The 12,925-nt window shown below is 36.8% G+C and overlaps 1 protein-coding gene across 1 annotated transcript in view; it reads right to left on the bottom strand.

The window, feature by feature from the left end:
• Positions 1–12,925, bottom strand: part of LOC121733300 (protein flightless-1) — a 28,374-nt gene that overhangs the window by 13,980 nt on the left and 1,469 nt on the right. Inside the window, exons 5-10 of the mRNA XM_042123516.1 lie at positions 11,969–12,183; positions 8,918–9,140; positions 7,835–8,073; positions 1,219–1,372; positions 651–783; positions 135–245 (exon numbers count right to left, since the gene is read on the bottom strand). Coding sequence (XP_041979450.1) covers positions 135–245; positions 651–783; positions 1,219–1,372; positions 7,835–8,073; positions 8,918–9,140; positions 11,969–12,183 — 1,075 coding nt within the window. The remainder of the gene's footprint in view (positions 1–134; positions 246–650; positions 784–1,218; positions 1,373–7,834; positions 8,074–8,917; positions 9,141–11,968; positions 12,184–12,925) is intronic.

The raw sequence follows: 12,925 nt of genomic DNA, 5'->3' as shown, positions 1-12,925 counted from the left end.
GTCTATCTGTTTCCATGTTTAGTCTCTGTTACTCAATTCAAGCAGAAACTTAAATCACACAACAACTATATACCGCAACTATTAGAAAATTGTGAAACAGGCACAAATATTATCAATTTATCACATTTGCTCACCGTAGCTTTAGAACCGATCCAGAAATGTATATCCCAGGACAGTTGTCCCTGGTCCTCGGTGGTTTTCAATATGATGTAGCAGTCGCCTTCAAAGAATTTACCATACGCAACCTGATGAAAACATGGCATATTAATAATAATTAAATTATTTTTTCTAGTAACGATAAAAAAAACTAGAATAAATTATTTGTTATATAAGCTTATACGTAAAAACTACAGCGTACTTAAAAGCTAACCCCCGTCTTATAAAGATATTGACACATCACACATTGAATAAGCCATACAATCTTTGTCCTTTTCTGATAAGTTGAAAAAGCGATTAATAAAACAGGACGAAACATTGTATTAGTGTATGATGTATCCATTGTAGAACTATTTCACGCAAGTTTACTAAGGGTAAGTACCATTATTTGTTTACAAATGCGTTCTTAAATAGCTATTCATTTCGATCCTTAATAGCATCGAAATTAATATTCCTGTGGATGTGGTAATCCACAGGAATAAGGTTCAAAATACCTCATCAACAGGCGCGGGGACGAAGTTTTCGATCTCCCAGATAAGCAGGCCCGGCGTTTGCCCCGTCTCCTCGTCGAAGAACTCCGAGTAGTCCAGGGGCGGCTTCTCTAAACTCTCGTCCCATCGCTTCGGTCTAGTAAGAATTAGAAATATCAAGAAATGGATAACAAAATTTAAAAGTATAAAAAAAATGGTTCGGTTGAAGTTGGTATCTTATGTTTGAGCTTGTTTAGTTTTCGTCATTCTTGACAACGTCATTTTTGACCTCCTTTACCAGCAGCGCCCATTGACATATTCATTTAAAGCCTTGGTGCACTATATAATATGTTCAAATTGTAATTTTCCATCTTTTTAGTAAAAGATGGCCCCGTGCGAGTTTCTTACGCCGGTTCTTCTCGCTGGGTTAGTTCCCGAACCGGTGGTGGGCACCTTTGTATCAACGTTCAGAAATATTTTTGTAAAAAAATTACTCTGAATAAAAATTTTTTTGATTTTGAGCCTAAAATCTACAACAAGACGTCTCTTGCGTCTAGCCCCGCTTACTACTCAGTATTATAAATGTACTTACTTGAGCTCACTATTAGGTTGATCGCTAAGTCCGTTCTGCGTGTTGGCTTGCTCCTGCATGCCTTTCAGTATGAGCGCGGAATCCTTCTGCTCGGGCTCCGGCCGGCCGCGGCGCAGGCGCAGCTTACGAGCTATAGGGTCAGACTTCGCTGCGGCTGTGGAATAAAATGATCTTTAGCAATTTAACATTCAAAGAGCAGGAATTTTCAAAAGTGAAACTATTTAAACTTGGTAAGTAGGTGTATTCGAATTTGAGCAATCTACTTTACAAACTGAACGAAATGTAACTACAGTTGCTTGTGGGAATTTAAAAATAAGATAACAATGAGTTGTTGCGAGATTCTTGATATGTAACAAAATGCAAATTTTAATTTTGTTAACTTGATTTATCCTCAGATTTATCTTATAATAATTATCATTAATTACTGTATCATTTACTTAGTCACAATAGATCCTCAAGGGTCGCAGTGACATCAGGGCTACCATGGCCTGCCTTCAGCACAAATCATTGACCTACTTGTCGCTTCTATCATAACTTTAGGCAGGTGTGGTTGCAGCCTACATTTTGGAAAGGAGGTCACATATACTAATCAAAGCCTATTTATATATAATAATTTATTTATTTATTTATTTTATTTTATTCAGAAAACTTACAGCTTTTCAAAAATTTCACTAGGAGTACAATTATTATAGAAACATAAAGCCATTTATAAAGTTTTCACATATAATTTACAAAAAAAGAAAAAATAAGCATTAATATTATGTAACATGCAACAGTTGTAACTTGAAAATGAGAATAAGCAAAATAAGCATCAACACTCAATAGTCATTAACAACAAATAACATAGCTAAATCTATATACAAAGATCACTCACAAAACGCACTAATTACTCATTGTAACTACTCAGTACCATAAATGTAACAATATTCATTTTTCAGTTTTAAAATACTCATTTGAAAGCCTACAAATCTCGGGCGTTTTTATTTTAAAGATGTCTTCAATATTTCTACCTGAATAAAACCTATTAAAACTTGCAGTAGCTCTACACACAAATGCATTACGGCGGTAAAACGTTTTAAAGGGTGGGACATGAAACGGTAAATAATTACGAAAGTATCTACCGGGAACATTGAAATTAAATTTTGATAATAAATCAGGGACATCAATGACATTGTTGATAATCTTACATAAACAAAATGTCTCTGCGATAACATAAGGTAAGGAAGTGAAATCTTTTACACCTTTCCTCATAGTTAGGAAGGTTAAGGTGGCACTTAAACTGAAGAAACCTTAGAAAGCGTTTCTGGATTAACTAAATTCTATTTTTATATATGTCATAAGAAGGATTCCAGACCTCGGAACCATATTCCAGGATGCTTCGTACATATGAACAGTATAAAATTTTGATGGCCTTAATAGATTTAAAATTAGTACTTTTTTTTTTATGAAATAAGGGGGCAAACGAGCAAACGGGTCACCTGATGGAAAGCAACTTCCGTCGCCCATGGACACTCGCAGCATCAGAAGAGCTGCAGGTGCGTTGTCGGCCTTTTAAGAGGGAATAGGGTAATAGGGGAGGGTAGGGATGGGAAGGGAATTGGGGAGGGTAGGGAAGGGAATAGGGTAGGGGATTGGGCCTCCGGTAAACTCACTCACTCGGCGAAACACAGCGCTAGCGCTGTTTCACGCCGGTTTTCTGTGAGAACGTGGTATTTCTCCGGTCGAGCCGACCCATTCGTGCCGAAGCATGGCTCTACCACGTATAGTTGATCCCACTTGATCTGATAACAAACCCAAGTGCTTTAGAGGCTTTATTTACAATGTAATTAACATGATCATCAAATATTAATTTAGAATCCACTATAATTCCGAGGTCCTTCATAGAATTTTTGATTGTTATTTCCTTGTTTCTAAGGTTATAAGTATAATTAATTAAATTTGACTTACGGCTGAATGTTACCGCATAAAATTTTGATACATTGAGATCTAGTTTATTCCTAATGCAATATTCACTGAACCTATCCAAATCTTCTTGTAAAAGATGGCAGTCAAGAGGTGAACTGACATTTTTCATTATTTTTTTGTCATCCGCATATAATAGAAACTTAGAATAGCGGAAACACGTGTTGACATCATTAGGAAATATTGCGAATAACAAAGGTCCCAGAAGTGAACCTTGCGGTACTCCAGAGGGCACCAATGTCCACCTTGACATGTATCCATTGATAGCAACAGCTTGAGACCTATTGCTAATGTACGAAGTGAACCATCGTTATAAGTTTCCGTGGATTCCCGCAAGAAGTAACTTTTGAAGAAGAATAGAGTGATCAATACGATCAAAGGCCTTAGAAAAATCAGTGAATACTACATCTACTTGACCACCAGAATCCATGTTGGAGCTGATATAATCATAAGCAAGAATTAAATTAGAAGTTGTGGACCGAGACTTTAAAAACCCATGTTGCTCCAAGATAAACCAATGTCTAAGCGATGGGTAAATCGCATTATAAACGATACGTTCAAACAGTTTTGCAAAAATACACAACTTAGATATTGGCCTATAGTTTTTTATACAAGACTTGTCGCCAGCTTTATGCACCGGAGTGATAAATGCTGACTTCCAGATATTTGGTACATAACCTTCATTTAGGGACCGCGAATATAATATTAACAAGGGAGTAACTAAGCTCGAGGCACACTTGACAATAAACAGGGGAGGTATGTCATCAGGCCCCGCGCCCTTATTCAAATTAACTGATTTTAGAAGTGTCAGTAAATTTTTGGGGTTCACTTAAATTTCACCAATGAAACTATGATTTGGCAGTGCTTCAGTACTAATATTACCATCGGAGGAACTAGAGTTAAGAAAATTTGCTTGGAAGTATGAAGCGAAAAGGTCACAAATTTTGTCACCAGAACTAGCTATCTCTCCATCATAGCTCATGGAGGAGGGAAAAGTTGATGAGGTTCTCGAATTATTTTTGATAAAAGACCAAAAAACTTTTGGGTTACTAATAAGTGCATTCTCAGTACTTTGAATATATTGTTCATAACATGAGCGCTCAAGGGATTTGGCTTTTCTTCTAAGATGTGAAAAAGAGAGGTAATCACTATGGTTGCCATAGACCTTATATTTACTGTGGTACTTATATTTTTCTTTTAATACCTTTCTAAGAGCCGGACTATACCAGGGGGGATAATAATTTGGGGTGGTAATTTTATGCGGTATGTGAGAATTTCGCAGATCATATAGTTTATCGTAAAAGTATTTAATAGCATCTTCCAAAGGCTTATTTTTTAGGTATTCATCCCAATTGATTGAATTTAATGTATTGTTAATTTCATCAAAGTTACCTCTTTTATAAAAGTATTTTTCTCTCCTTTTTGTATCTAAATCACAAACTGAGCTGTGCACAAGGTCAATACAAAGCGATCGATGGTGGGGTATATCCTCAGGGACTAATGGGTCGTCACAGGCATGAATAGCAAGTTCACAATTCGAGAAAGTCAAGTCCAAAAACCGATTATTGTGGTTGCGAACTTGACAGCGTTGTGAAAGATTACACTGAGCAAGGGTGTCAATGAAATTGATATGGCTCCTGGTGAGTGATAAGCTACTTGCTGCGAATTGATTTCCTTGAGGATGCCATTCAATAGACGGGAGGTTGAAATCTCCTAATATAATGAAATTGTCATTAGGACATGAATTGACTACGTCAAATAAATTATTTGAGAAGTTATCTAGCTGCTCACTAGAGCTGAATCCCTCATTTTGTTTGCATAAGTAAATTGTGCATAAATGGATCTTAGATACCAATCCTTTCCTAGGAGAGACTGTAACCCAGAGGTCTTCAGCAGTTATGTGCCATTCTGGTCGTCCCGTAGCAGCGAAGTCTCGCCGAACTGCTAAAAGGACACCGCCACCTAGTGTTTGATTTGTTAAGGAGTAATCTCTATCACGCCAGACTACATATCGACTATCAAAAAGTTCTTGATCATGTATGCCATCCAGTAACCAAGTCTCAGTTATAGAAATGATGTCATATGAATTAAGGTAAACATTTCTTTTAAAACAATTAGTTTTAGTACGGAGTCCACGCGCATTTTGATAATAGATATTAATTACATGAAATGTAATTAATGGTCGCATAAAAATATAATACTCGAACCAAACAAATGAATAGTAGAGATTCTGACGATGATTAAGTGACCCTTCGACATAGTAATAATGATCAATAATGTTACTTGAATAGGAAGTAATATCGTTACATTTTAGCACTGAGCAATCGTTAACAAACTCCATAGATGGTTCATAAATATTATGGTACCCCAGATTTCTATTTCTGTATAGCAATATTTCTAGGGAACTAATTAAAAGGGTAAATAAGAAATATTGTATTAAATAAAATAACGTTAAAGTTAAATCAAAGCATAAATACCACCTATAGATTTTTTCAGATTATTATATTTTTTTTAAATAATCCTTTTTTTTTCCGCAATATAAAGTAAAATTGCCCATAGATACATAATAATATTAAATTTAAAACAAAGCAATTAAACACCATAATATAAGCACGAATCAAATAGGTATAACAAATTCAATAGAGCAATACACAGATAGTACACAATAAAATAATTATAAGCGCCAGACAAATAAATCATAAGCGTTAGCGAGTGCGAGTGTGAGTTATTCAGATAATGCCACCACCATTTGTTTAGGTAGCCTAATACATCTTTTAAAAGTAAATCATATAATTTGTGCAAAAAATATAGAAAAGCAATGGAGCTGCAAGTGCGTGATTCCAAGCAATGAATAATGGTATGTATAAGTGATAACTTAATAAATGAGATAAATCGAAATGTAAAATGCATAAAGCATACTAAGCTAATTTGCTTAAATCCATATAATTTGAAATGATGTGGACTGGTGTTCTATCATTTTTCCGGATGTGAATTTACAAAACTTTACCCATACGTATTGAAATCCTTTTTGTTTAGAAAATTATTTTACTCTTGTTAACAGCTTCTTAATATCAGGAACTAGATGATCGTTTATGTAAATTCGTCTATCCTCTTCACCCAGCCCGACATCTTTAAGACTTATTTGCTTACGAACACGCGCTGCAGCAATAAACTCTTCTTTAATATATCTATTTATAAAGCTCACAATAATCAATTTCTGCCTGGAGTCATGCGATGGAACCCGAGATATGTAGTTAATCTGTGTTTTAGGAATCGAGTATCCCACAACTTTTGTTAAGGAATCAACAATGCTAAAGAGGTTTTCATTATGTTTAGTCGGTACTCCCTTTATCTCCACATTATTCATCCGGGACCATTGCTCCCGATTCGTGTTATCTTTCTTAAGTAATGCCAAATCTCGAGATATGGATGATTCCATCTTTTGGGATTCCAAGGCATGCTTTTCCATACTTAGAACCTTGGTCTCTAAGTTTTCTATTCTGGAGCTATTAAAGTCACATGAGGCTTTCAGGTCAGAGATGTCATTTTTTATCAGCTTGATGTCCTCAATAAGATCAGGCAATTTGCTAAGCTGAGACTTCACATCACGTAACTCCATCAAAATCAGGTAAGAGTGACAGGTTCATCAGCCGGTGACTTTGGGCGCGGGCTCGACGACAGCTTACACTGAGGACATCTCCAGAGGGATCTTCTCTCAGAACCGAGCTTGCGGTAGCCTGACTCAGATATAGAAGCACAAGTGAAATCCATGTTACGCCTGCAGCCGTGGCAGAAGTCACCATCAGTAAAGGAAACTTCGCAAATATCGCACTTCATTTTTCCTTATTGTTTTAATAATAGAATGAGTACAAAAAACTATATTAGTGAATCAAAAATATTTTGTACTAATTTCGGAAAATTCTTAGCACCTGGTAACACTATTCGTATGTCAAAGTCAAATTAACTTGTCACTTGATTTTGACAGATGGGATCTTGACAGTTGAGGGTAATTTTTGACTTTTGTTGTATGACAACAACAAATCTTGAATATACGAAGGTAGAAAAATATTACAACCAATGATGTAATTAGTTGCAAACCACTGTTTATACTAAAAAAATATGGTGAAAAACAATATCACAGGTCGTAGTCACTTCTAGCTTCACTTTGGTGATGAGTAAAATGAAATGTTGCACTTTTTAATATTAATTTTAGAAGTAGACTGTGGAGCGTAATGCACACATGCCGGGGTTGCCAGCTCACTTAAAGATTTAACACAGCTTTATTAATTAATTTGGCGATTATTATAAGTGGCAGGGAGGTTAGTCATGTACTCTCTAAGGCCGGTATAAATAGTCAGTACTCAAGATGCATCTCGCTCTCAAGACACGGTTCAGGCTCTGTGATTGTTTGGCTGTCAAAATTTGGACCAATCACAGAGCCTAACCGCGTCTTGAGACCGGGTCGCATCTTAAGTACTGACTATTTATACCGGCCTAAGTGTTCGTTCGTTCAGAAAGTGTTATTTACTTATTCTGAATAAAAAATTTAGACCTTGACTTTTTATATATATTGTGGGTTGAATAAAAGCTTTGAACCCATACCACACACACTATACACACACCATGTATACTCTTCTATATAATAAATACTTACGAGAAGCCACCAAATCGGGAGTAGCAGCCCCAGCCAACTGCAACTGGGTCTGCAGTGAGAAGTCAATATTGTAATACTGGAGACCAGAGCCCTTGGCTCTCTCCACCGGCTTAGGTGGCATCACCAGGTCAGGGTTGCCATGCAGCTGCAGACTCTCCAGGTCGCTTAGTAGGTGTATAGCATCGGGTAATGTGATGAGTTTGTTGCAGCTTAAGTTTAGCTTCTTTAGGGAACCACATCTGTAATTTATTAAAATGGCTCAATCTATGGTTCAAGTGAATCGAGACACAAAACTATACATAAACAAGATTTGTTTGAAATGGCGTAATTAGTGGTGGTCGACCACAGCACAGACGAAATAATCTTGAGAAATGTCGCGACTTCTCAAAATGGAGAGAAGGAAACATTTTAATCATAGTTACAGTAAGTGCAAACTTTACTAGGGTCATTGTACAGTTTGTCACAAGAAAATTATCACAAACATTTATAAATAAGAATTTCTCACATAAATATAGACCAGCAAACAAGACATTTTGTAATAGTGAGAAAAAATATATGATAAGGATAATAAACTATTACGAATGGAGTCATAGCCGATTTCTGATACGTAAATAAGTTACTTTGATTACAATAAAATAATAATCAACACTCCTCCGAGCTTTTAAAAAAGTTAAGATTTTTTTATAACCTCTTCAGTCTTTACCTACTTCGATACCACATAATATTTTTAAACTTCAATAGTATTGATGGATAAATAATAGGGATCATGGGCGTACCCAGGTTCTGGGCCAGGGGGGGCAAATCAGATTTTTTATAAGCTAGGTGTTTATAAAGAATAAAAAAATTATAATTTTTAGTTGTAAAAGTATTCTATTGCAAACAAATGGCAAAACTCGTTTTATTATTTTTAATTTTTATAGATGAAAGTACTATACAATATACTTAGTAGGGACGTCAACATGATCCAGGGGGGGGCAGCTGCCCCCTCCCCTGCCCTCCCCTCGGTACGCCCATGATAGGGATTTGTCTACCTTTATTTTCCCTTGTTTATTAAACACCAACTTTCACAACCAATCAACATACCTGCAGAGTCCTTCAGGTATCATCTCCAACAAGTTGTTAGCGGCGGAGAACACCTCCAAATTCCCGAGTTTCCCGACCCCCGATGGTATACCCTCAAAGTCCAGCTTGTTGTCGTCCACATGGAGTCTCCTGAGGTGCTGCAGCTTGCACAGACTCGCCGGGAGAGACGTGAGATTGTTGCGGGACAGATTAAGACTCTCTAGCTTCTGCCATATGTCCATGGCTGGAATAATATTACCATTAGGGTCCATCCATATATTACTTAACAGCTTAGGGGGTAGGAAGGGACATTATAAATGTGACAATACATGTTAAAGATATTTTAAAAAACCGTGACACAATTGGCGTTCCAAAAATCTAAGTTTTGTGTGACATAATATTGTGGATTCGTATCGCCATTATGAATGTAAATATTTGTGAAGATGACCTTAAATCAGGGTTTCCCAATCTTTTTCAGCCTGCGGCGCAGTTACACGTCACAATATTTTGTCACGGCGCCCTACTCTACCTAGATATTACAAAAAGATACATAAATAAACACCTTTAATGATAGGTAATTATTATAGTTATGTTAAGCAGGTAAATAATAATAAACAAATATTTAACCATTTGCCTGCTTTGTTTAATTAATAATTTATATCTATTATAATTTAATTTTATAATATTTGTGGTTTCGGATAATGATGGAGGATCGACTCACGGCGCCCCTCTTGCCTTTCCACGGCGCACCAGGGCGCCGCGGCGCACACTTTGGGAAGAAACCGCTTTCAGCGGTAAGACCGCCTGTTTGTACAGGTTCTTATGTTACTTTATTTTAAATTGTAATTTAATTTAGTTTTGTACAAATAAAGCATTTTCTATCTATCTATCTATCTAACCCCTGCCTTTACCTATTAAACGTATATTATGATATAAATTGGCTTAGGTTTATTGACTACTTTATGGCGAAATTGCGAGATACGCAATTTATGCAGGCAGAGCCTATATGTTGATAATCGTAGCATTTTCATCTGCATAAAACATGAATTATTATTACATTAACAAGATAGTCTTCAGTCTACATCATACATCTTATAAGCACTTAAGTACTTTATGTACAAGCACTTATTAACATAAGTGAAAACATGGCGAGAGAAGTCTAGATTGATGAATGCGTTGTGTGACGTTGCGTGCGCGAAGTGCGTTTGTTAGCGGTATTTGCGTAACTATTAATCAAATAGCTTGTTACTTTCCGCTTGATTGGCTCACTACTTGCTTCACTCTATCGTAAATAAAGTCTTCGAATCTAGTATAAGGGCTTTGTCATACTAGCGATTGGCGAGCGGGATGGGCACGCAGCGAATACTTTGCGTACGTGCCACGAACCCGCCGCGCACGCGTCGTAAATACGTAGCGGACGCGAAACGAGATAGCAGCGTTATTTGCTTTGTAGTCGATAAAATCGCGAGATAAAAACGTTGCGTATCCGATACAATATGTCCGCGACGTATCGCTCGCCGCTCCGCCCTAAGGCCGCTCGTTAACGGCTAGTATGATAACGGCCTATTTTATAGTTCGCAGAACATAGAAAATCGTATATGTATAATGAAATGCCGCTCCTGGGCTTCTTTGCTTGCGTACGAAAATATTGTTACCACACCCACGTCCCTCTTGTGGACCTATAATAAGGTGTGATACCATCAACTATAAATTACAAAAAAGCAATATAATACATTTATGATTTAGGGAATAATAATCTAATTCTTCTGTACTAACTACATGCTGAAAATAACTTTCATGCTTTTAAAATGCTTACCACTTTTAATATTACATTCATACTCGACTATAAGATTTCTCGTATAATCGAGTATAAATTCGTCCAGAATTACGCCTTGTTCCATTTCAGGAACAAGTATTCTGGACGAATTTTTGCGTGTTTCGCGACTGCACTTCGCCGAAACAGTAATGTCAAGATAGTTGGGAATTTCATGATCCTATTTTACTTAATTATTTTTATAGGCTTAAAAGTTGTGCTTTGAATTTTAAGCGCAGGAACACCTTGGTTCCTCTTGTAGACACATACACGAGCTAGACCGATTATATGTGGAAAAATGTTAAAGAAACATAAACATATTCCCACCTTAACCAGATCAAAGACTGATCAATGTAATGTGTAATAAAAACTAAGATTTTTTTGTTAATAAATCTTCGTTGCGTTATAGTAATTACGCACTCTAAAGGAGTGAACACACTGAGACGGGCTGTGCCGGGGCTCAGCGTGCCGGGGCGCATCGCAAAAATCCGCCTCCATACAATTTGTATGGAAGCGGATGCGCGTATCGCACACTGTGCCGGGGCGCATCGGCGCGGATTTTTGCTCAGCGGATTTCCGTCAATGCGACACGGCCCGACAAGACCCGCTGCGCCCCGGCAACAGTGTGCTATTAGCAAGCGGCGCGCGGATTTGATGCGATGCGGCCCGGCAAGCCTCGGCTCAAAATCCGTCAATGCGTTGCGCGCCGACCCGCCCCGGCACGCCCCGACACAGTGAGCGTTAAAATCCGTCAATGCGATGCGACCCGGCCCGGCAATAGTGCGCTATAGGCTATAGCGCATTTTGCGCTGCGCTGAGCCCCGATCCGCCCCGGCACGCGTCGACAAACTGTGCGCGTACCTTTAAGCTATGTAAGAGCAACATGCGTAACGATATTGCGTGGACTTTTTTCCTCTAATTGCCGTCATTATAACAAGTAATGGTCTCCCATTGGAATAACGAACTCATGAGCTAAATAGATGTATAACGTTTCCTACATCAAAATGTAAAATTTAAAGCTAACTGAAAGATCAACAGGATCACATGCGTCTATCGTATGAAGCTTCATGTTATGGGGGATATTAGATTATCATTTTTAAAAAGAATTAAATCCTTCTACTTAAATTATATACTTTCTATTGCAGCAAAGTATATCATGGTTCATAGAAAATCATGAGGACAACAAACAAGGCTTTCGAAATATAAACACAACTACTCAGGTGCTGCCTGTATGAAAAATATTTCTTAAAAACCATTACCTGAAGAAATCTCCGTTATTTCATTGTCACTCAAATTAAGCCTCTTCAAGTTCTGTAGAGAGTATAACGCGTCTGGAACTTTGGTTAGAGCATTCTTAGAAAGATCTACGTCAGATAGACAACAGAGAGTGTCCAATGACGTTGGCAAGTTGGCTACAGTCCGTTGGGTGTTACGCATATGCAGAGTTTTCAAACTTTGTAAAGATGGCAGTTGTCTGTAACGAAACAAAATACTATGTGTTAGTGTAAACACCGTTATCCTTGAAACCATCAAATGTGCCCGTCAAAATGAACAACTTTTTCTATGAGAAAATTCTGGGAACTCAAAAAATTCCATCTTCATACCCATACAAATTGCCGATCCGGGCATCCGTATGGGTATGAAGACAGCATTTTTTTTTTATTCCCAGCATTGTTCTCATAAAAAAAGTTCTTAATTTTGATGGGCTCATTAGATGGTTTCAAGGATAACGGTGTTTACACTAACATCTTGTATATCTTTATATTTAATATATAATCATTATTATTTCCTAAGCATCATTCTTAAAAAATAATAAAGATTACATTTGTTCCAAAATGTAGTTAGTCAACAAGTATTATGTTACTTTCTGAGGTTACAAAACTTTGTTTACATCAATAAACAAGGGTTTTGTATTCCATTCTTCGAATTTTAAGAACATAAACCTAAATTGAAGATTTTAAAATGTAGTTTCATAAAAAATAGAAATACATGGATCTTTTATATAAACATAACTATGTTATGTTTTCTTTATAAGAGTTATTAGGGATAACAATAGAAAAGAAGAAATCACACTTTGTAAAATATAATATTGAACTAATATTACAAAGGCAAAAGTTTGTTAGTATTTATGTTTGTTACTGATTCAGACAAAAACTACTAAATGTATTTTTAATAAAATTGAGAACAGTAGGCATTGGATTCTGGATATAGTATAG

The sequence above is a fragment of the Aricia agestis genome, chromosome 13 (assembly GCF_905147365.1).
Source record: "Aricia agestis chromosome 13, ilAriAges1.1, whole genome shotgun sequence".
NCBI lineage: Eukaryota > Metazoa > Arthropoda > Insecta > Lepidoptera > Lycaenidae > Aricia > Aricia agestis.
This window is presented reverse-complemented; position numbering and strand designations above follow the sequence as displayed.